The sequence below is a fragment of the Salvelinus sp. IW2-2015 genome, unplaced genomic scaffold, assembly GCF_002910315.2.
Source record: "Salvelinus sp. IW2-2015 unplaced genomic scaffold, ASM291031v2 Un_scaffold86, whole genome shotgun sequence".
NCBI lineage: Eukaryota > Metazoa > Chordata > Actinopteri > Salmoniformes > Salmonidae > Salvelinus > Salvelinus sp. IW2-2015.
The window spans coordinates 262,927-288,889 of record NW_019942515.1 but is presented as its reverse complement, the minus strand read 5'-3'; the positions used below and the strand labels follow the sequence as shown (position 1 = coordinate 288,889).

General features: G+C 39.9%; 1 protein-coding gene across 1 annotated transcript; it reads right to left on the bottom strand.

Annotated features, from left to right (window-relative positions):
- Positions 1 to 535: 535 nt before the first annotated feature.
- On the bottom strand, positions 536 to 24,809 carry LOC112068132 (proton-coupled zinc antiporter SLC30A2). The gene is made up of 8 exons (XM_024135175.2): positions 24,409 to 24,809; positions 5,493 to 5,704; positions 4,769 to 4,915; positions 4,425 to 4,578; positions 3,996 to 4,239; positions 3,578 to 3,683; positions 3,236 to 3,370; positions 536 to 2,834 (listed from the first exon to the last, which is right to left on the bottom strand). Exons 1-8 carry the CDS (start codon positions 24,492 to 24,494, stop codon positions 2,689 to 2,691), a joined length of 1,230 nt encoding a protein of 409 aa, XP_023990943.1. The 5' UTR covers positions 24,495 to 24,809; the 3' UTR covers positions 536 to 2,688.
- Between the last annotated feature and the right edge of the window lie 1,154 nt (positions 24,810 to 25,963).

Below are 25,963 nucleotides of genomic sequence, written 5' to 3'. Positions count from 1 at the left end.
CTTGAACACGATCAACCATCTCTGGAGAGACCTGAAAATAGCTTTGCAGCGACGCTCCCCATCCAACCTGACAGCGCTTGAGAGGATCTGCAGAGAAGAATGGGAGAAACTCCCCAAATACAGGTGTGCCAAGCTTGTAGCGTCATACCCAAGAAGACTCGAGGCTGTAATCGCTGCCAAAGGGGCTTCATCAAAGTACCGAGTAAAKGGTCTGAATACTTATGTAAATGTGATCAGTTTTGTATTTTTTACACTTTGTGTGTATATGAGGGGGGGGAAACTATTGAATCCATTTTAGAATAAGGCTGTAACGCAACAAAATGTGAAGGTGTCTGAATACTTTCCGAATACTTTGCACCAACATTACTTGGCTTTGTCCGTTTTTTGTGGTTGCTGATCATTTTTGCAGTCAAATGGATGTGCCCTAGAATGACAAAGCTTTGTGATAATCTGTTGTGCCATATTTCCTGCTGCTGCCTTGTACACTAGTGCGGATGTAATTAGTTGTCTCTGATTGGGACTGGAGATTAACAGCCCATGAGATTGTCTCTGCATTATCTGGACTCACTGAGAAGTTAGTATTATTGTTAAAGCGAGATTTCAACGCAAAGCTTTGAAATATTGTACAAGTTTAGACCTCTGAAGATAATTAAATCATCCACCAGTTATCTGCATACTTTTATTTCAGTTTTACAAAAAACATAACATACATMGAAATTAAATATCAAACAAACATTTACACACTTTAGACTTATTTTATACAATAAATCAAATGTATTTACACGTTTACACAATCTACAGGAAATACTGATATTTGGCATATTTACAATTTTCATACAGTACAAGACAGCACTCTGAAACATTACACTTAGCTGTTGAACAATAATTTGAGTAGACTCTTGCCTGTAATACATTGGTTGTAACATTCCTGTTATTTTAAGTCCTTCGTGGGATCTTTCTTTGTTCAATTTACGTATGGTTTACAAATGACAATATATTTACATTTAATATATACTTTCCAAAGTTATCAAAAGTGATCAAAATATAGATTTGTTTAATGAGGATTTTGGTGACATTAAGAAGTAGAATCCGTCTCAAATATTTGTATTGGCAGCATATGAAGATGCTTATTACGTCATCTGAATGATAAACAACACTCATGCAAGTGTTTGATAAAGAATGTGTCAATTTCTGCTAATTTTCTGTGCAGGTTACAACATTGAGACTTCACTGCAGGCATCAAAGTACGACAAGCATGGCGAATGCCTTTTATATTTCATTGTGTCAGCATCTCACACGTTGGACTTTTTTGTACAATACACTTATCACATTTTCTGAGGAGATATACCACTACTTATTTGTTGGTGCATTTCTTTTGATGAAGCTGACAGGTGTGTGAGCATGCGTGTGGTGTTAGGGGACAGTTATGGAATAGAAAGCTGACCAACTGAGGCTCCCTAGAATTTAGGAAGGTTGTTTGAAGGCAGTGTGGAGGCACTGGATGGAACTAACAAACTACTGGTACGACAAACAGAAACCCTGTGCAAAGCTCCACGGCATGTAGGACTATGACAGCGTGGGAGTGGGTGAGGAGGGTGTATGGGTGTGCTTTTGGAGAGTGTGGATAGGTGAGAGTATAGAGATGGGGTTCATTTATCTGACCTCTCTCTCTCTTCTGCCATCCCAAAACAGTGTAAGAAAACGTCCGGCCTGGGGCTATGACTCGAAGCGTAATTGAACAACACATTCCACTGTAGCCTATCGTCAGTGAGTTTCAAATTAGGGACAGAGCACTGTCTGAGTATTAGCCAGTCTATTTGCCAGTTCCGCTTAGGGCATATCCTGGGGCATAGATTAATACAGCCCACAATGCTAAAACTAATCGACCAACTCCTTTTGTAAATTGGCCTGTCTTGAGGCTTCCTCTTCTGAGTGAGATGAGTGTGCTTGTAGGATGCTTTCTCACACTGACATAATCCATTATTTGTACCCGAACTCTTTTCAGTTGTGAACAACACAATGCTTCCATTTGGCAGACACCCTCGCTGAAGCACATATAAAAGGCTGGGTAAGACAGAATTGGTTTTAAGGTTCTCACGTCAATATCAATGTATTACGCCAAAGAACTCCGAGACAAGCTATTACACGGTGCTGCTGCCCTAATGCACAGTGCCAGTGAGGGAGGGCTAAAGCCAAACGTCTGTCTAGCATTGCAGTACATCAGCACAAACTGGTGAAGTGGTTGCATACAGTACTAAAAACATGTGCTGATACATGTACCATTATATTTTCATGTCCGTCTGTCTCCCTGAAATGCAGTTTCTTGTGATAATTTTATGAAAATTGGCAGCTCTCTTAGGGCATGGAAACTATTTTTTGAAGTATCAATATCTCCTGAATGAATGGTATTTATATGGGAATCTTTGGCATGATATGGTGAATATACACACAGTACAGTCGTACATTTGTTTGAGTCCTGCAAAGCTGATGATGGATCAAAAATGTTTCTTGGTTTCATGGTGAGGCTTTTCCACAGTGTTTTGCACAGTTTCCATTCCTAGCTTACATCCTCAATGATGCTTGTGTATGTGTACTGTATGTTCTTTATAGTGACTGGCAACGCTTTAGAGAAGCCAAACCCAGCCCACTCCCTTTCAAACTCTCCCGTCCCCACGGTGACTGTGTGTGTTAGCCCATTGGGTCCTGGCAGTGTGTGCAGTAGGCCATGTCGTCAGAGTAGAACTCCACCTGGATGGTGGTGCTATAGAAACCAAACTTGGTTTGGAGGATCTCTGTAGCCTCCTTAAGGACACTCTGGGGATCAGCATTCTTCTCTGGAAAACAACAATGACCATAACAGATGTCAACAATCATCTATTTTATTTTTATTTAACCTTTATTTAACTAGGCAAGTCAGTTAAGAACAAATTCTTATTTACAATGACAATGATTTACAATGAGCCTAGGAACAGTGGGTTAAATGCCTTGTTCAGGGGCAGAACAACAGATTTTTACCTTGCCAGCTCAGAGATTCGATCCAGCAACCTTTCAGTTACTGGCCCAACGCTCTAACCACTAGGCTATCTGCCGCCCCATACCGTAATGTCTAACTGTGAAGTTATGTATGATCTTTTTTTCTGTTGGCCACAATTGGCAATGTGTGTGAATGAACATGCTAGATTGTACGTGCACAATCTAAATGGATGTGCCAGACTGAGTAAAGGTGGTTTCTGACCGATGGCTACGTGGACAGAGACCAGGGTCTGTCCTGCGGTCAGGGCCCACACGCGCAGGTTGTGCATAGACTTCACCATCTTCAGAGACAGCAACACCTCCTTCACGGAGTCAAACTCTATTCCCTTAGGAGCCCCTGTAAAAGATTTGAGGACAGATGAATATTGCATCAATAGTTAATTCACTTCATGGAACTCATGGCCATGTTCTGCTGATGTATTTCTCCTTAAACAAATTATTTTACAAACTGAGGAAAATGTCTGGATAAAAATGTTATTGTTTGAATTCACCTTGATTCAGTTCAGAGCAAGAGAAACAGAAAAGGCTGTTGAGTTGAGTTTACCTTCCATGAGTATCCTGAAGACATCCCTGAGGATGGTGATCGTGGTCCCCAGGACAAACACGGAGAAGAGGAAGGTACAAATGGGATCTGCTACTTTGTATTCAGGCTGCAACAGAAGGTCCACAGGAGTGAGTATGAGGCGAGCAGAGGGGTCGTTTCAGGTGGTGATGGGGTGCTGCTCTACTGATGTCATAACACATTAGGCCAGTCAGATCACAGGGAGGGTTTTTAATGGAAGAGCAATATATACCCAGCCAGTTCTGTCTTACCCAGCAGGGTGATGAGACGCGTTAAACCCCTCCTATTGAGACTGTAAATATAAATATATAAGGGATACACTTGTTGCACTGTAAATAAATACAGTATAACAATATGCCGTACTGTAAGATGTATGTAAACACTAGTATTTGTTACTGACCCTGAAGAAGATGACAATGGCAGCCACTAGGACCCCAACACTCTGTAGGAGGTCTCCCAACACGTGAATGAAGGCTGCTCTCACACTGGTGTTGCCATGGCCATGACCCAGAAGGGCATGGGAGTGGCCGTGACCCACATGGGAGTGGCTGTGACCCACAGGGCTCTGCCCGTTCTCGTCTATCTGCTGGTAGCCTGAGCCTTGGGCGTGGAAGGTGGTAGAGTGGTGGAGGATGTACGCCATGCTACAGGACAGAGGGAATAGAGAATGCTACATGTCAATAGTCTAAAGTTCCTCATAGTTTTTATTAAATTCATATGCTCTGGGGGGGAAAGACAGCATAGTTGAATGCAATATGTCTGCCTCAGCTGTTATTTGCATCACTTTGTGTAGTTTTTCCAGATTAAGCCGTGATAATGAACCCCTCACATGATGTTTACTATGACGGCACAGCCGGAGGTGATGAGCATCGCTTGACTGTTGATCTCATAGTCGTTCCTGACTATCCTCTCGATGGCCAGGTACACCAGAACCCCAGTCACTATCCAGATGGACATCACTGACACCAGGGCTCCTAGGATCTCTGTGGGGGTTGGAGACAGTGACGATCGGTATCACACATCCAATGACCCCTGGAAAGGTCATTTTAGAGCCTTGTGACCCTGGCTATTATCATTCAGCTATTACAACATTAGCCATGTAATCTGGAGGTTAAATGGTAAAAGATAAAGTACATTCACAGATGTTTTAAGGTGATATGTCATGGGCCTAACCTGAGCGGTGCCATCCAAAGGTCATGGTTTTGGTGGGCGGTCTGGAGGAGATCCACAGGGAGAAGAGACTGACCATCATGCTGCCAAAGTCAGTCAGGAGGTGAGCTGCATCTGTCATAATAGCCAAACTGTGGGCCAGGTAGCCACCTATAGACACATTGACACAATGGAGATGTCTCAGAGGCAGGCACACATCAGATCCATGTTTTAGATGCTATTGACGATGAATAGGTCTCATGAATGGAAAATACAGACTGTGTGTTTGAACAACTAAACTATTATATTTTGATTCCAATGACAGCTAAATCAAATTTCACTTAAAGGGTGGCTGAACTTCCTGATTTAGCCTCATTTTAGATTTATTTCATTAAGAAATGCAAGCGACCATGTCTGAATTCAAACGTGAGTTCGTTTCAGGGTGTGGCTTGATGTTGGTGTCTCTTTTGTGTGTTTGTAAATGAACTGGCTGGTGACTGTGGCAAAATGGTTTGGCTTTGGATTTCCTATCTCCAGGGTTAGTTAGGGGCTGTCAATAAATTGCACAATGTAAATGAGACAATATTTTCATGTTGCACACCTTTAAGTTCTCATTAAATGCTTTCAATATTTGTATATACATTTTTACAATTTATAGTTGGTGGCCACGTCACATGGTCAGGAAAAGCTCCTGGCCCTAGGTATGAAATAGCATTTTAGACTGATTAATAATATCTTCCAGCCTTACCTATGACCTCTCCAATCATGAAGATGAGGCACACAATGGAGGCGACGTACAGCTTCTTCTTAGCCAGAAGCTTGTCATGGTTCTCCTCACTCACTGCTTTGTTACCATGGCAATGGGTGCCAACAGGCTGCTTCTTCAGCTTGGTGACACCAGTCGCATCTCCGTTTTCAAACGGGAAGTTGGGATAGTCTTCTTTGGATTCTGGAAAGGAACTGAAAAAGATCAAAGATTATGAATACATTAGAACTAGTGGATATATGGAGGTTGAAAAACCCTGACCTAGTGAGATATTCTTGGAGGAGGCTTAATCAAGCTAGCCGTCTTGATTACTTCCTAGTCTCGTTCTTGCTGGCATCAAAAGTTTTAAAAAGTATTAATAGGAGACCGAATGCGATCGGACCACCATCTAATTGGCCTCCATATAACTCTTACAGAATTTACACATGGATGGGGAATAGGAAATTTAATCAAAGCCTATTGGATGATAATTTGTTCTTAACTAAGACAAAATAAATCCTAATTGACTTTTTTTGTACAACATTGGTACAGAAGATCCCCTTATTGTATGGGACACTTTCAAATGTACTTTTAGAGGACATTCAATACAATACTCATCATTAAAACTAAAGCAGTTTAGGTCAAAAGAGATTAGACTAATAAAGGAAATAGAGGAAGTAACAGCGCAGGTAGATGGTAATGGAAACTGTACTATAGAGTAGAGGTCGACCGATTATGATTTTTCAAAGCCGATACCGATTATTAKAGGACCCAAAAAAAGCCGATACCGATTAATCGACCGATTTTTTAAAAGATTGATTTGTAATAATGACAATTACAACAATACTGAATGAACACTTATTTTAACTTAATATAATACATCAATAAAATCAATTAGCCTCAAATAAATAATGAAACATGTTCAATTTGGTTTAAATAATGCAAAAACAAAGTGTTGGAGAAAAAAGTAAAAGTGCAATATGTGCCATGTAAGAAAGCTAACGTTTAAGTTCCTTGCTCAGAACATGAGAACATATGAAAGCTGGTGGTTCCTTTTAACATGAGTCTTCAATATTCCCAGGTAAGAAGTTTTAAGTTGTAGTTATTATAGGAATTATAGGACTATTTCTCTCTATATACGATTTGTATTTCATATACCTTTGACTATTGGATGTTCTTATAGGCACTTTAGTATTGCCAGTGTAACAGTATAGCTTCCGTCCCTCTCCTCGCTCCTACCTGGGCTCAAACCAGGAACACAATGACAACAGCCACCCTCGAAGCAGTGTTACCCATGCAGAGCAAGGGGAATAACTACTCCAAGTCTCAGAGCGAGTGACATTTGAAACGCTATTAGCGTGCACCCCGCTAACTAGCTAGCCATTTCACATCGGTTACACCAACCTAATCTCGGGAGTTGATAGGCTTGAAGCACAGCGAAGAGCTTCTGGCAAAACGCAGGAAAGTGCTGTTTGAATGAATGCTTACGAGCCTGCTGCTGCCTACCACCACTCAGTCAGACTGCTCTATCAAATCATAGACTTAGTTATAACATAATTTACATTTTAGTCATTTAGCAGACGCTCTTATCCAGAGCGACTTACAGTAGAGTGCATACATTTTATTACATTTTTACATACTGAGACAAGGATATCCCTACCGGCCAAACCCTCCCTAACCCGGACAACGCTATGCCAATTGTGCGTCGCCCCACGGATCTCCCGGTGGCGGCCGGCTGCGACAGAGCCTGGGCGCGAACCCAGCCCAGCCTGGGAACGAACCCAGAGACTCTGGTGGCGCAGCTAGCACTGCGATGCAGTGCCCTAGACCACTGCGCCACCCGGGAGACACGATAATAACACACAGAAATACGAGCCTTAGGTCATTAATATGGTCGAATCCGGAAACTATAATCTCGAAAACAAGACGTTTATTCTTTCAGTGAAATACGGAACCGTTMCATATTTTATCTAACGGGTGGCATCCATAAGTCTAAATATTCCTGTTACATTGCACAACCTTCAATGTTATGTCATAATTACGTAAAATTCTGGCAAATTAGGCGGCCCAAACTGTTGCATATACACTGACTCTGCGTGCAATGAACGCAAGAGAAGTGACATAATTTCACCTGGTTAATATTGCCTGCTAACCTGGATTTCTTTTAGCTAAATATGCAGGTTTAAAAATATATACTTCTGGGTATTGATTTTAAGAAAGGCATTGATGTTTATGGTTAGGTACACGTTGGAGCAACGATACGCACCACATCGATTATATGCAACGTAGGACACGCTAGATAAACTAGTAATATCATCAACCATGTGTAGTTAACTAGTGAATATGATTGATTGATTGATTGTTTTTTATAAGATCAGTTTAATGCTAGCTAGCAACTTACCTTGGCTTCTACTGCATTCGCGTAACAGGCAGGCTCCTCGTGGAGTGCAATGTATTCAGGTGGTTAGAGCGTTGGACTAGTTAACTGTAAGGTTGCAAGATTGAATCCCCCGAGCTGACAAGGTAAAAATCTGTCGTTCTGCCCCTGAACGAGGCAGTTAACCCACCGTTCCTAGGCCATCATTGAAAATAAGAATGTGTTCTTAACTGACTTGCCTAGTTAAATAAAGATTAAATAAAGGTGTATAAAGAAAAGAARAAAATGTATTTAAAAAATAATCTGCAAAATCGGTGTCCAAAAATACCGATTTCCGATTATAATTTAAACTTGAAATCGGCCCTAATTAAACGGCCATTCCGATTAAATCGGTCGACCTCTACTATAGAGGCACAAAATAGGTTAGAGGAAAACAAAAAAGAAATGGACGTACTTATTCAAGAACGATCAAGTGTAATGTATTACAAAAATAAAACGAATTGAATGGAAAATTGTGAAAAATGCACAAAATTTTTCTTGAATCTTCAACATAGAAATTCTACCAAAGATTATTTACAGAAATTCGTTACAAATTATGGAGTTATCCATGATTCACCAAATTATATTTTGAAAGAGGAAGCAAAATATTTTGAGCATGTGTTTTCTTTTCAGTCTCCTCCATTTCCACATAATGATGTTAACTGTAAGGATTTCTTTCCTAATAATAATAATAATGTAAAATTAACACATTTATAGAAAGACCTGTGTGAAGGCCAACTTACAGAAGAGGAACTTTATGAGGCAATAAAATCTTTTCAGTCTGCAAAAACACCAGGGCTTAATGGTATACCAGTAGAGGTATAGCATACCTTTTTTTTATGTACTCAAAGATCCATTATTAGCATGTTTTAATTACTATTATACAACTGGTAGACTCAGGTACTCAACAGGAAGGTCTGATTTCATTACAACTAAATCAGGACCCAGGTGATAAGTATAAAGATCCAGTCCATTTAAAAAACTGGAGGCCTCTAACACTTCAATGTTGTGATGTGAAAATCCTGGCGAAATGCATAGCACATAGAATAAAAAAAGGTTTTACCAGATATTGTTCATCCTGATCAGACCGTTTTTTTACATGGATGAAATATTGGAGATAATATACGACAATTACTTGATACAATTTAACATTATGAAACATCGAAGATACCAGGACTGGTCTTCATAGCAGATTTTGAAAAGGCATTTGATAAAGTACGACTAGAATTTATTTATAAATGCCTGGATTACTTTAAATTTTGGTGAATCTCTTATACAATGGGTTAAAGTTATGTACAGCAACCCCAGATGTAAAATAGTAAATAGTGGTTACTTCTCAGAAACGATTGAGCTTTTAAGATGAGTAAAACAAGGCTGTCCGTTGTCTCCATATCTATTTATTATGGCCATTGAAATGCTAGCTATTAAAATTAGATCGAACAAGAACATCAAGGTGTTAGAAATCCAGGGGACAAAAATAAAAGTGTCATTGTATGCCGATGACTCCAGTTTTTCCTTAAATCCGCAATCTGGAACCCTGCACAGTCTCATTGAATATCTTGATCACTTTTCTAGCCTCTCTGGATTAAAACCTAATTATGACATGTGTACCATATTCTGTATTGGATCATTAAAAAAATACAGTGTTTACAGTACATTGTAGTTTGCCAATAAAATGGGCGGATGGGGAAGTAGACATACTTGGTATTCACATCTCAAAAATTATAAATGAACTTACCACAATTAATCTCAATAGAAAGTTAGCAAAAATAGATGTGATTCTGCAACCATGGAGAGGGAAATACTTGTCTATCTTTGGTCCTATCACAGTCTACTTACTTACTAATGGCACTGCCTACTCCAGATGACTCGTTTTTAAATCATATGAGCAAAAAATATTTCATTTTATTTGGAATGCTAAACCAGAYGAAATTAAACATGCCTATTTATATAATGAATATGAGTTTCAGGGGCTAAAAGTATTAAATATTAAAGCCTTAAACCTCTCACTAAAAGCTTCACTCATAAATTATACTTAAACCCAAACTGGTTCTCCAGTAGGTAACCTAGTGGTTAGAGCGTTGGGCCAGTAACTGAAAGGATGCTAGATCGACTCCCTGAGCTGACAAGGTAAAAATCTATCGTTCTGTCCCTGAACAAAGCAGTTAACCCACTGTTCCTAGGCCGTCATTGTAAATAAGAACTTTATTCTTAACTGACTTGCCTAGTTAAATAAATGTTCAAAAATCGCCTTTAAACAGATTACAACTTCTCATTTCCGACTAATTGAAAATGAAATTTTGTTTAAAGTATTGCCCTTTCTTAAACAAGCCTTGCAAAGCTGGTTACAATTTCAGTTTTATCCTCCAGAAAAGATAGAACAAATATTACAACAAATGTTATGGTTAAATTCAAATATACTGATTAATTAAAAAACATTCTTTATGGATTTTWTTTTTTTAATTGTATTATATTTATTAATGATATTATGAATTGAAACGGAGGAGTTATGTCACATATGCAGTCATGGAAAATATCTGTACAATCCAAATTTACAACCAACTGATTGCAGCACTACCACAAAAATAGAGGCAAGGGGAAAAGGGAGAAGGTAAGGAACTTGTTTGCCTGCCATATATTAAAGATACAAATTGGCTGAAAGGAACTGGCATAAATAGAAAAATATACCAGTTTATCTGAGGACAAAAATGTTGACAGCTGTGCCATACAGGGTGCAAAATAAATGGAAGAGATTTTTGATGTACCAATTCCATGGCACATGGTTTATGAACTGGTACAAAAAAACAACACTTGATTCAACACTTAAGAATTTTTCAATTTAAATTACTATATACAATTCTTGCCACCAACAGAATGCTATATATATGGGGCATACAACAATCTCAACTCTGTATATTTTGTTGCGAATAGACAGAATCAATAGATAATCTATTCTGGTATTGCCTCTATGTAGCTTGTTTCTGGTCACAGGTTCAGGAATTGTTCAAAAATCACAACATGCACTTCAAATGAATCTTACAAATAGCAGTGTTGGGCGATTTGGAAAGCATTGGTCAGTCAATAAATAATACTCATAGGAAAGGTTTTCATCTTTAGCTCACAATCAATAAATAATACTCATAGGAAAGGTTTTCATCTTTAGCTCACAATCTGTGGATAATATACGATGAGAAATGTTAAAACATTTTGTCAAACATCACAGCACAATTGTAAAATATATGGCACATGGAAACCAAACAAGGGTGGTCTATGGTGATAGGTGGGATTGGCTGAGAGTGGCTGAGAGTTGGGATTAAAGAGTTTATGTTTGGTAATGTATTATTGTTATGTGACTGCTTTATATAAAAGTACCATGTATGTAAAATGTATATGTAAAATGTATATGTAGCAAAAAAGCTGTAAAAAAAACTACGATATTTGTTCCCCCGAAGCGGGGGGTGGTGGAGTGGTTAATAAAAAATAAAAAAAGTAAAATAAATTACACATAATTTACAGTGCAATTGGAAAGTCTTCAGACTTTCCGTTACAGCCTTATTCTAAAATGGATTAAATAGTTTCCCCCCCTCATCAATCTACACACAATGCCCCATAATGACAAAGAAAAAAAGTGTTAAGAAATGTTTGCAAATGTATTGAAAAAAAATGAAAATATATCACATTTACATAAGTATTCAGAACCTTTACTCAGTACTTTGATAAAGCACCTTTGGCAGCGATTACAGCATCAAGTCTTCTTGGGTATGACGCTACAAGCTTGGCACACCTGTATTTGGGTAGTTTCTCCCATTCTTCTCTGCAGATCCTCTCAAGCTCAGTCAGGTTGGATAGGGAGAGTTGCTGCACAGCTATTTCCAGGTCTCTCCAGAAATGTTTGTTCGGGTTCAAGTCCGGGCTCTGGCTGGGCCACTCAAAAACATTCAGAGACTTGTCCCGAAGCCACTCCTGCGTTGTCTTGGCTGTGTGTTTAGGGTCTTTGTCCTGTTGGAAGGTGAACCTTCGCCCCAGTCTGAGGTCCTGAGCGCTCTGGAGCAGGTTTTCATCAAGGTTCTTTCTGTACTTGCTCTGTTCATCTTTCCCTCGATCCTGACTAATCTCCCAGTCCCTGCCTCTGAAAAACATCCCTACAGCATGATGCTGCCACCACCATGCTTCGCCATACGGATGGTGCCAGGTTTCCTCCAGGCGTGACGCTTGGCATTCAGGCCAAAGAGTTCAATATTGGTTTCATCAGACCAGAGAATGTTGTTTCTCATGGTCTGAGAGTCCTTTAAGTGCCTTTTGGCAAACTCCAAGCGGGCTGTCATGTGCCTTTTACTGAGGAGTGGCTTCCGTCTGGCCACTCAACCATAAAGGCCTGATTGGCGGAGTGCTGCAGAGATGGTTGTCCTTCTGGAATGTTCTCCCATCTCCACAGAAGAACTCTGGAGCTCTGTCAGTGACCATCGGGTTCTTGGTCACCTCCCTGACCAAGGCCCTTCTCCCCAGATTGCTCAGTTTGGCCGGGCGGCCAGTTCCAGAAAGAGTCTTGGTGGTTCCAAACTTCTTCCATTTAAGAATGATGTAGGCCAGTGTTCTTGGGGACCTTCAATGCTGCAAAAATGTTTTGGTACCCTTCCCCAGATCTGTGCCTCGACACAATCCTGTCTCAGAGCTCTATGGACAATTCCTTCGACCTCATGGCTTGGTTTTTGCTCTGACATGCACTGTCAACTGTGGACGTTATATAGACAGGTGTGTGCCTTTCCAAATCATGTCCAATCAATTGAATTCACAACAGGTGGACTCCAATCAAGTTGTAAAAATATCTTTCGAGTCTCATAGCAAAGGGTCTGATTACTTATGTAAATAATTTATTTCAGTTTTTTATTTGTAACACATTTGCAAAATGTTTAAAAAACAGTTTTCGCTTTGGGGTATTGTTTGTAGATTGATGATGAAAAAAAATGATGTAATCAATTTTAGAATAAGGCTGTAACATAACAGAAATGTGGAAAAAGTCAAGGGGTCTGAATACTTTCCGAATGCACTGTATATAGCATTTATATAGCATACTTACAGTAAGTCTACTGCCCTGTCATAGAATCCTATTTTCATAAAATATGATACTGCATAACAACATGTAGACTATACGCTATAGAATGGACTTGCAGTGGAACTGGCTTTTTTAATATATATGTATTATACAATGGGTGGGTCTAATCCTGAATGGTGATTGGTTAAAAATCTTCCAGCCGGTGTCTACTTCACAAGTTACCACCGGCTAAATCGATTATGGTAAAATGTCTATTTACTCTCCTCCATCCGCAATCTACTGTCTCATCAGCCCAGCCAGGCAATGTATACACTTCATCTCCACTATAAAAAGCATCTAGACATTATCTTACATTTCTTTTAGACTAACATTTCATTTTCAACAGTGGAGATTTGTATAAACTTTACTGTCTGCCTCCAACATTTGCAACATTGTTTCAATATTCAAATTAAATCTCCAGCTGTCCCATAGTAATGACAAGTCTGTAGTCAGGATGAGACAGACAAGCAAGCAGCATTTCTCAGCCAGTTGAAATCATGAATCAGTTGGCATCATTTTTCTGGATATATACAAAGAAATGCCAAGTGAAAAAAGGTAAAACGCAACGAAGTGCAGCTAGTTTGCAGTCTTTCCAGCTTCAGTTTGAAGTGACTGTGTTAGCTGTGTTGTTGGCTAGCTCCTCTGAACAAGTGTCGTGAAAAAGATTCCAAGATGGCGTAGCAGTCGGACGTGTGTTTGTCTTGTCCCGTGTAAATAGTCCTCGTTTTTTTTTTCTTCGTATGCATTTCGTATATATTTTAATTTCACTTTCCATTTAGGAACTGAATATACATTCCGCCTCACCCAATGTGGTACGGATCTGCTATTTCTTTTATACTTTAGAACCGTAACCCCAATCAGAAGCTAGCCAGATAACTAGCTACTAGCTAGTAGTCAGTTAGCCACTGCTGCGGTCTTCACCCTTAACTCGGACACCAGCCAGCTTCAGTCGGCAATACTGCCAGTCTGCAAGCGCGATATCAACCCAGAGCATATAGGACTGCTTTTTCACTACCACATCACCGGATTTTTTTCTTCTACTTCATCACCGGATTTCAGCCGCAGGCTCTGGACATTTGCACCTTGATTTCGCAGCTAGTAGCTGCAAACCGTGTGTCTATTGGCTTACGTCGATCCCGGAGCAAACGTAATTTATTCCGGAGCTAGCTGAGGAGCTCCATCAGCCATTCCTGGGCTACAGTCACCTATCGGACCCGTTTTTTTGTTTTTTTTGTTGTTGTTGCTGCAGATACGGAGCCCACCGGGCCTTCACGACTGACTGCCGACGTTATCTGCCCGAGGGAGTTATCCAACTGGCACCCCCGTCCCGACGTTACCTGAACGCTCATCTGGGCCCGCTAATCGTTAGCTGTCTTATCGGCTGCTATCTGAATAAGTATATCGGACAATTATTATTATTATTATTATTTTTATTTTTTTTTTTCTTGGGCCACTATATCTATTTTGCCATTGGATTGATCCCTCTACCACACGAAACCCACTAACCTACCGACGGAAACGCACGAGGTATCTACAATTAGACCTCCATCCTATGCTATCTTCTACCGATAGCCTCTACCCGGCCTACTGTCTGGATCGCCGTGACCCCAACCAACCTCTACTCACTGGACCCTATTTGATCACTCGATTAAGCATGCCTCTCCTTAATGTAAATATGCCTTGTCCATTGTTGTTCTGGTTAGTGTTTATTGGCTTATTTCACTGTAGAGACTCTAGCCCTGCTCACTATACCATATCCAACCTCTCAGTTCCACCACCCACATATGCGATGACATCACCTGGTTTCAATGATTGTTCTAGAGACAATATCTCTCTCATCACTCAATACCTAGGTTTACCTCCACTGTATTCCCATCCTACATACCTTTGTCTGTACATTATTCCTTTAAGCTATTTTATCGCCCAGAAACTCCTTTTTACTCTCTGCTCTAGTAGCTCTAGAGACCATTCTCATAGCTTTTAGCCGTACCCTTATCCTACTCCTCCTCTGTTCCTCTGGTGATGTAGAGGTGAATCCAGGCCTGCAGTACCTAGCTCACTCCTATTCCCCAGCGCTCTCTTTTGATGCTTCTGTAACCGTAATAGCCTTGGCTTCATGCATGTTAACATTAGAAGCCTCCTCCCTAAGTTTGTTTTGTTCACTGCTTTGGCACACTCTGCAACCCGGATGTTTTAGCCGTGTCTGAATCCTGGCTTGAGAGACCACCAAAAATTCAGACATTTTCATCCCAATTACAAGATTTTCAGACAAGATAGAACGGCCAAAGGGGGCGGTGTTGCAATCTACTGAAAAGATTGCCTGCAGAGTTCTGTTTTACTATCCAGGTCTGTTCCCAAACAATTTGAACTTCTACTTTTAAAAATCCACCTCTCTAAAAACAAGTCTCTCACCGTTGCCGCCTGCTATAGACCACCCTCTGCCCCCAGCTGTGCTCTGGACACATATGTGAACTGATTGCCCCCCATCTATCTTCAGAGCTCGTGCTGCTAGGCGACCTAAATTTGAACATGCTCAACACCCCAGCCACCTACAATCTAAGCTTGATGCCCTCAATCTCACACAAATTATCAATGAACCTACCAGGTACCACCCCAATTCCGTAAACACGGTACCCTCATAGATATCATCCTAACAAACTTGCCCTCCAAATACACCTCTGCTGTTTTCAACCAAGATTCTCAGCGATCACTGCCTCATTGCCTGCATCCGTAATGGGTCAGCGGTCAAACGACCTCACTCATCACTGTCAAACGCTCCCTGAAACACTTCAGCGAGCAGGCTTTCTAATCGACCTGGCCGGGGTATCCTGGAAGGATATTGATCTCATCCCGTCAGTAGAGGATGCCTGGACATTTTTTTTAAATGCCTTCCTCACCATCTTGAATAAGCATGCCCCATTCAAGAAATTTAGAACCAGGAACAGATATAGCCCTTGGTTCTTCCTGACCTGACTGCCCTTAACCAACAGAAAAACATCCTATGGCGTTCTGCATTAGCATCGAACAGCCCCGTGATATGCAACTTTTCAGGGAAGCCAGAAACCAATATACACAGGCAGTTAGAACCAGCAAGGCTAGTTTTTTCAAGCAGAAATTTGCTTCCTGCAACACAAATTCAAAAAGTTCTGGGACACCGTAAAGTCCATGGAGAATAAGAACACCTCCTCCCAGCTTCCAACCGCTCTGAAGATAGGAAACACTGTCACCACCGACAAATCCACTATAATTGAGAATTTCAATAAGCATTTTTCTACGGCTGGCCATGCTTTCCACCTGGCTACCCCTACCCCGGACAACAGCACTGCCCTCCCCTCTGCTACTCGCCCAAGCCTTCCCATTTCTCTTTCTCCCAAATACAGTCAGCTGATGTTCTAAAAGAGCTGCAAAATCTGGACCCTTACAAATCAGCGGGGCTAGATAATCTGGACCCTTTCTTTCTAAAACTATCTGCTGAAATTGTGGCACCCCTATTACTAGCCTCTTCAACCTCTCTTTCGTGTCGTCTGAGATTCCCAAAGATTGGAAAGCAGCTGCGGTTATCCCCTCTTCAAAGGGGGGCACTCTTGACCTAACAGCTACAGACCTATATCTATCTACCCTGCCTTTCTAAGGTCTTCGAAAGCCAAGTCAACAAACAGTTACCGACCATTTCGAATCCCACCATACTTCTCCGCTATGCAATCTGGTTTCAGAACTGGTCATGGTGCACCTCAGCCACGCTCAAGGTCATAAACTATCTTAACCGCCATCGATAGGAAACAATACTGTGCAGCCGTATTCATTGACCTGGCCAAGGCTTTTGACTCTGTCAATCACCACATCCTCATCGGCAGACTCGACAGCCTTGGTTTCTCTAATGATTGCCTCGCCTGGTTCACCAACTACTTCTCTGATCGAGTTCAGTGTGTCAATCGGAGGGTCTTTGTCCGGGCCTCTGGCAGTCTCTATGGAGTGCCACAGGGTTCAATTCTTGGACCGACTCTCTTCTCTGTATACATCAATGTGTCCGTCTTGCTGCTGGTGATTCTCTGATCCACCTCTACGCAGACGACACTATTCTGTATACTTCTGGCCCTTCTTTTGACACTGTGTTAACAACCCTCCAGGCGAGCTTCAATGCCATACAACTCTCTTCCGTGGCCTCCAATTGCTCTTAAATACAAGTAAAACTAAATGCATGCTCTTCAACGCTCGCTGCCTGCACCTGCCCGCCTGTCCAACATCACTACTCTGGACGGCTCTGACTTAGAATATGTGGACAACTACAAATACCTAGGTGTCTGGTTAGACTGTAAACTCTCCTTCCAGACTCACATCAAACATCTCCAATCCAAAGTCAAATCTAGAATTGGCTTCCTATTCCGCAACAAAGCATCCTTTACTCATGCTGCCAAACATACCTTGTAAAACTGACCATCCTACCAATCCTCGACTTCGGTGATGTCATTTACAAAATAGCCTCCAAAACCCTACTTAAATTGGATGCAGTCTATCACAGTGCATCCGTTTTGTCACCAAAGCCCCATATACTACCCACCACTGCGACCTGTACACTCTCGTTGGCTGGCCCTCGCTTCATACTCGTCGCCAAACCACTGGTTCCAGGTCATCTACAAGCCCTGCTAGGTAAAGTCCCCCTTATCTCAGCTCGCTGGTCACCATAGCAGCACTCCCTGTAGCACGCGCTCCAGCAGGTATATCTCTCTAGTCACCCCAAACCAATTCTTCCTTTGGACGCCTCTCCTTCCAGTTCTCTGCTGCCAATGACTGGAACGACCTATAAAAAAAAAAAACAAAACTCTTGCAACTGGAAACACTTATCTCCCTCACTAGCTTTAAGCACCAGCTGTCAGAGCAGCTCATAGATTACTGCACCTGTACATAGCCCATCTATAATTTAGCCCAAACAACTACCTCTTTACCTACTGTATTTATTTATTTATTTATTTTGCTCCTTTGCACCCCATTATTTCTGTCTCTACTTTGCGCTTTCTTCCACTGCAAACCAACCATTCCAGTGTTTTTAGTTTTTATTTTACTTGCTGTGTTRTATTCACTTCGCCTCCATGGCCTTTTTGTATTTTTATTTATTTATACATATATTTGTTTKCCTTCACCTCCCATATCTCACCTCACTTATTTTTTTCACTGTATTATTGACTATATGTTTGTTTTACTCCATGTGTAACTATGTGTTGTTGTATGTGTCGAACTGCTTTGCTTTATCTTGGCCAGGTCGCAATTGTAAATGAGAACGTGTTCTCAATTTGCCTACCTGGTTAAATAAAGGTTAAATAAAAAAAATAAAAAAAATGAGTGAGCACATTTTCTATGCCAGGTGAAATCGAACCTCATTAGCTTATTGTTATGGATGTATCCAAATAAATGTCACTAGAAAACAGCTTAAACAAATGCAGCTACTTTGCTATTATTTTGGCTGCACTTTTTGACGACTGTAAGTTAGCCGTAGTTGGCTAGCTAGCAAGAAAGGGATAAGAACGTTGCCAGCCAGTATGGTAATGGAACATTTAGAACGAACGACTGGGTCGCGTCCATAGATACAGAACAAAAAGACTGAACTAATGGGTCCTGTCTCTGTCAGAACAGATAGAACGAACGACCAGCCGACTTGGGTAGCAACCCTAGATTTGTGTCGGGACTGTATCTTGTGGAAGGATGAAATAGTATGAATAAATTCACCAAAATAACGTTTTTTATGAAGTAGATTACAAACAACTGTGTTTGTTTGTATCATCTGAGAATTACATAAATAGCACACTCCCACGTCACAGTAAAATCAGATTAAAATTAAACCAGTATAACAAATGCTGGGTAGGCCGTCCCCCCTCTCTCTCTCTCCATGTGCAATGAGGATAAGCAGGATGATGAGACTAATGAGGTGGAAAAAACGCAATTTTGGCTTCTAGGAGATAACCCAGCTTTGGGCCGCGACTCCATCAGTCCAGAGCCCAGGGACACGAAGGCTGAAAGGAGTCGGCCAAGTGGAAAACTGCTTCTGTTTAATCACACCATGGGGAGATGAGAGCAAATACACCCCCTCCCATCCTAACCCCACGCAGAGGCTATTCAAAATGTCCGTCTGTCACACACACACACACACACACGAGACACCTAGAGAACATACACAAACATAACATAAACCCTCGCTGTGAACACACACACACACTTTACATCAACACATAGCCTAACACTGCAGAGCAAACATGATTGGTTAACCTCAGGATCGACTCCATTCAATTTAACAAATGGAGGGCTTGTCTTGAATGAATATGTTTTGGGGATTTCTATACAGCAGTTCTCAAAGAAGGGATCTATGTCAGGTTAAACCTTTCCAAATTCAATCAGTTGGTGTGTCCATGCCCAGGTCATAAATAAAACGCTTTATGTAATCTAGCTTGTTGCCATCTTCAAATCAGGATAAATCCTATGAGACCTGTCCATTTTCCCAGCCATGTGAACTGGTCCATTTACAGGATATCTTCTGATTCAGTGCAGTATCATGTCATTCTTGGCATTACACCATACTGTAGGCTACACTGACAAAACCTCTTTGTCCTACAAAGAAAATAAAGATTTGACAAGTCAGCATCACTGGCTCATTACTGTTTAACACATGGATGGTCTTATACACAACCAATATTTACATCTTGTCCAATCTGGAACCATTCTAGAACAAAGATTTAGAATGAATGTTAATGCAAGTGGGTTCAATGTACTCCTCAAGGGTTATGAAGCAGTGTCTTGTACAACATTGGTATCTCTTCTTCCTCTTAAAATGGCAACTTTCACACTGTATAGAGTTCTACATAAACGTTCCCTGACTAAATTCAATAAATGTTCTTGCTACTTTAAATCATCATGCAATAGTTTTTTAAAAGTAAAGTAAAGATAAAAATATTATGTAGTTGGTGTAGAATAACGTGAGCAAATGTATCTCCAGGTTTCTGTGCTCAAGACAAGCAGACTAAAGGGCCTGCCCGAGGAGATACTCAGCAGTGCATGAAATGATGTGAAATCATTCAAAAACATTACATTATTACAGAGTTGGCAATTGGCTATGAGCAAGGAAAATGTATTTATATTGACTTTCATTATAATTTCTTCAGCCAAATATGATTGTTAGGCAGCATAAAAAGAGCTATGTAGGATGTCTAATCAAAAACGCTTTTTTTTTTTTTTACCAATGGGTTAATAATATGTTCCTTGTGTAATCCTCTAAGAACAACCAATGGTCCAAACCTCATGTCTCTATCATAATCCGTTCAATATGAATTGGATTGAGTTTTTACCTTTTGTAGGTTGGTCAAAATTAGAGCGACTAAATCCATGGAGGCCAGACAAAAATGTTTTGTCATAAATCAGAAAAATAGCATCGCGTAATCTAGGCTGGAAACTGTGAGAGAATTAAAGTGGACAGGTTTACAATTCGTCATCTTTCTTCTCAAATCAGGACATAAAACGTTATGGAGATTAGATATATATATCGATTGTGACACATTACATGTAGTATTTTAGTATACGGTTTTCATATTAATGCGAAGTTCCTGTTCTTTTTCGAAGAATTTTCACAAAAACAAGAGTATCTCTCTCTGAAATGTCAACGTACTTCAAGCTTTTTATTTGAAATGTCATCACCAAAGGAGGGTTTTCACTAGTCTGGGCAGAGTGGGTGGACACCCTACTAAATGCTTATGTGAGCACAATTAACAAAATACATTTACAACAGACTATAAGACATAAACAGTTTTTACTTCTTTAAATTATTAGTTAGCAAACGTTTAATCAGCTGGAGAATTAACAAAATTATGTTTGMTTTGTTCCTTCTGGAGAGCTGTTGCCACTAGATCAATGACACTAGATGCTTTGGCACATCACATGTCAGGTTAGGGAATATACATTTTTTATTAAATCAATAAATGTGATCTATTAAATTGTGTAATATATCAGATGGTGCCGTGTTGTTCACAGTGGTGGTCACAATAGGAGTACCCCATTTCTTGCAGTCAAGTGACCAAATCGCCCTCTTCAGGCCTCATGGGTGGAATGTTATACGTTTCATAATGTATATTATGATGTATATTATAATTATGAATATTGGGATGCAAACTCATATCTGACATATATATATATATATTTATGATTGAACCTTTATTTAACTAGGCAAGTCAGTTAAGAACAAATTCTTATTTACAATGACAGTCTACCCAGGCCAAACCCTACCCCGGTCGACACTGGGCCAATTGTGCACCGCCCTATGGGACTCCTATTCACAGCTGGTTGTGATACAGCCTGGAATCGAACCAGGGTCTGTAGTGACACCTCTAGCACTGAGATGCAGTGCCTTAGACCGGCTGCGCCACTTGGGAGCCAAAGGTCTGACTGTGATCAGATCTTATAGGTGTAATTGGACAAGATCAGGATGAAGGACGCATGTTAGAGGCAGGTACAGTATACAGGGCTTATATACATTTTTGTCATAATGTTTTGTGATGTGTCGTGCAATAAATGTTGTTAAACTAGTAATAATCCTTTTCTTCTTTTGTGTTTTACGGTGAAGTAATCCAAAAGTAACTGAAAGTAATCAGATTACATTACTGAGTTTAGTTAATTCAAAAGTTACGTTAGTGATTACAATTTTAGACAGGTAACTAGTAACGGAATACATTTAAAAAGTAACCTTAGTGCCTTCTATTGAGGGATGTTCGAAATAGGTCTATCATCATAAGGCCATTAGCATCACTGTTAGACTAGCGAGGCCCCTTTTCAAGTGTGATTAATCAAAAATAGTTTTGATCTACCATTTCTCACACACAATGGACTGCCTGGTTTAGCCTGCCTACAAACCCGAGTCTGAATCGCAGACAGTATAGCCTTCACTGCAACAAGGATCTGCTGTTGCATCCAACATTTTATAGGCTAAAATTGTTCTCTCCTAATTCGATTTATTCGAATATCGTGTTAATTCGTCCATTTAAAAACAGACTATTGACTCCAGTTCCATCCTCCAGTTCCATCCATCTTGGTTTCAAGAGTAGACTACGTGCACAGCTTGCAGCGATGATTTCCAATGCATGGGTGGCTCTGTGACTGTAGACCGACCATCCTGCTTTGCTGATCTGGCATGAAGTCATGGTGACACTGCAACAAACCCATCCCACCACCACATAATGTCTGCACCAAATAACTAGAATGAGATGATAGGGTCTACACACTCAAACAAACATGCCATAAATATTCTCCATTTCATGCTGCAATACTTTCCAGGGGTTGTTGGTTCCTGAATCATCAGTCTATCTCATAGCTATTACATCAGACATGGCATGCATTGCGCTGTCAAACAACCTAACTTTCATTTGTACTCCTGTCTTGCAAATTGAATCAAAGCTCAGAAAGATTGTTTCAAAGTCCTCTTGTCATTGTTGAATGCACACTGCGCTCACTGGTAGTTTTCCTAATAGGACCCAATTAGCCTAATCATCTGCACAGTTTTTGACACTAGTTTAGTAAGAGCGAGCAGAATGGCGCATGTGCTGGTGCATATGGAGGGTCGAAATCAATAACTTTGACCATTAAAACAATTTAAATTAATGTTATTAAAATGTCGTATTTCCAAATAGTTTCGGTCTCGGGATCATTACACGTATTTTGAAGTAATTGCAGACATTGAAATCGTTATTAGGCTATATCAAATCTGCGACCTAGGCCTATAAGGCTATTATTGGCTATTTTTTATTATATTTTCCAATACTGATAATAGTCGGTACAAAATATCAAATGACATTATTGGAAATGAAATGCTGTAGGTGGGAGCATGGTGGGAGCAGCTACGGGGTTAATTAAGCGCAGGAATATTGCCATTCTTTACTGCAATTTAACTACGTAGGCTACACAGCATTCACACAAGGATAATATATTAATATCGGGGCATTTAAGATATTTATGATAAGATTAAGATATCTATTTTGGCTAGTGCTTAACACATCTAATTGGACATAGTCAGGTCTCGCCCAATCCAGTATAGGCCTAATGACCCTTGTGATGATCCACATGAACTTCCATAACCTACGCCTAATGTTATTATTCATTGTATTGTAATACATTTCCAAAAATCAATAAAACATCAAGGATTCTATATGACTTGCTGTGACAGGGGTGCATTCTTTAATTTCACGTAAAATAGTGAACTTGAGTGCCACAAAACACGAGCATTTGTCAAAATGTTCTTCTTCCCTGTCCATGCTGAAATCGAATACCCTTCACTCATTTGTGTTTTCGCGTTTACAATTAATTTGCCTTGATTTAGGGAATCGATTATCAAACACGATACTCAAAGAATAGACTGGTAGTTGAAATTAAACAAATGTGACTCATTATAATAGCTAATAATGTATTGTGCTTTGTTATTTTCAATTTAGGCCTAAATGTTGAATATAACTAACTAAACCTGACTTTTCCCCCCATTAAATAAATATTAAAAAGACGATTAGATAATTAGATAAGTAGTATTACAATTAATATTTATTTAAAAAAACTTGACATTCTTAAATGATTTTTCTGTTCTCTTTTGGCAGCACATTGTAATGCCTATGCGTTTTTTCATTCGAATAATATAGCCAATAAAATAGTCTATAGCTATTCAGGGGTGTTTCACCATTCCCCCATCAGATCTCGTAATGAAAGATGAGTTTTTGCCAGTGCTCAATGAACTTCCCCTCGGGCCATCCGTCAAATAGCCTACTGTCCAAAACGAAGCCAAGCATGGAAATGCATTTGTTCATTCCCATAAAACATTCCACGCACGGACAACATAAGAAAAGACTCGGCGTGAATAAAGCAACGTTAGGCTACTATAGATATATACAGTTCAATTATGCTGTATCCTTGGAAATTGTAGGCTATGTGAATGTCTTCTATTTGCATGAGCTTTGCCCAGCATGTTACTTCATGGTAATATACATTTTCGTTGCAATACCGATTGTTTCATTCTATGTACTCATTCTATCAGTTTGATTTTGGTAGCCTACATATAAGATAGATCTACAACAATTACAAAACGCTACACTAGCAGCATAAGATAAATAGTTTACACCAACTGCCCTGCACCTTAGCCTATAAATGTTTTCAGTTTAATAAACCCTTATGTCTGCATTTTAAAAATATATAGAGAGGTCTACACAATTATGTCTGTATAATTGTATTTATAAATTAAAATGAAATACTCCCTCTGAAGAAATCTGATAGAATGCACAACCTGTCAGCATGTCATCTACAATAAACCTAAAACCTATAAGATATCATAACATCTACTGAGGATTATTTAGTTTGATATAAAATAATCACTGCTCAAACATGGGAAAAAATTGCATTACCTTTTCATTGAATACATTTTGCCATTCTTCTCGCTAACGAGGTGAGACTTCTCTGAATTTATTTCTGAATTCACAGTGGTATCCATGGCTGTGTCTTGTCACGGTTGTATCTGGCAAATTAAGCGGAATCTGAAGATGCGCAGGAGTTTCAGGGAGATCAGTCTTACTGTATCTTAAATGACACGGATAAAATTCGTCCAAACCATTCCAACTGTGCTAATAAAACGAATTAAATTATTCATGGCAATAAGTATCACCAGTTGCAAATATGGGACCCGATACGGACTTAACGCCTGCTCTCAATTCTACTGCTGTAGTATAGGCTATGATAAACTTGCCTCTGAATGTGCAGGCTTTGCTTTGGTGCAGCTACAAGTAACAGCTGACTGGAAACAGCCAAGCCCATAAAGGTATCGACAGCACATGTGTCGACGTCAAAAAAAATGCAAGATGTTTCTGCAGCTAGACTATGCTAATTGAGAGGAACAGCACGTTTAGAATTGTGATTGGGTCCTTCGGTGCGGTGCAACAGCCTGTAGCTACAAGTAGGCTACCTATTATTGAAAGCTCAATTAACGTCGTGGATATTGACCATAGCCTATAGTTTATTCAACGACGATTTCCAAATGAAACGATATTGTCACGACATGCAAATAGCATAAGACATTCAAAGGTTAAAAAATCGTATTTTTTTGCTAATTAAATTTCAGGTTGCAACTAGGCCAGTGACAGGAGCACACCAGAGTAAAGCCATGCAACATTTTCTTCTAATGCTGTGTCCAGAAAAAGATTCTGAGTCATATCCAATGATGTGTATAAACTCTGGATGACTGACAAGGGGCGCCGTATTGAAGCCACCACGCAGCCACCTTGGTACTCCTCAATTGTAAAAAAAAATATATATGTTGGAAGCTATAGAAATGCATTTCTTAATATCTGCATTCGTTTTTGGCACGTTTATTCTGTTACATACACCTTAATGCATAGTTTTAAATTATATTATGTGAGCTAAACATACAAATAAAAAACATTTTCCATCGAGGATCATACCCTTTTCCCCCCAATTTTCGCCTAAAATGACATACCCAAATTTAACTGCCTGTAGCTCAGGACCTGAGATCTGACATTCAGAGCTGTATGTATCAAACCAGTTGTCGATAAAAGTTGTGTTGTGCACTCTCCTCAAACAATAGCATGGTATTTTTTTCACTGTAATAGCTACTGTTAATTGGACACTGCAGTTAGATTAACAGAAATGTAAGCCTTCTGCCCATATAAGACATCTCTATGTCCCAGAAAGTTGGCTGTTGTATACAATGTCGTTCTACTCACATCAGCGCACGTTAGCAACAACCGTCCCATAGAGATTGAAGTATTTTTGTTGTTGTTGAAAGCACTAATGTTTGTATTTGTATTACATTTAATTGAAATACTGTAGAATTCAATTCATTCCTATGGAGGATTGCTCCTACTAGGGAGTGCCAATATGGCTGGACCTGGACTTCAAAGCTTCTCAATGGCAAATACATAGCATCAGCAATCCAGGGTTGATATG

Bases quoted from the DNA above. Each gene is read 5' to 3' on its own strand.
- LOC112068132 (XM_024135175.2), bottom strand. From the start codon at position 24,494: ATGGATACCACTGTGAATTCAGAAATAAATTCAGAGAAGTCTCACCTC. The intron at 3,684-3,995 runs GTCAGTAACAAA...CTTCTGTTGCAG, and splicing joins CCATTGTCATCTTCTTCAGG to CCTGAATACAAAGTAGCAGA. The intron at 2,835-3,235 runs GTCAGAAACCAC...GTTGTTTTCCAG, and splicing joins CTCTGTCCACGTAGCCATCG to AGAAGAATGCTGATCCCCAG.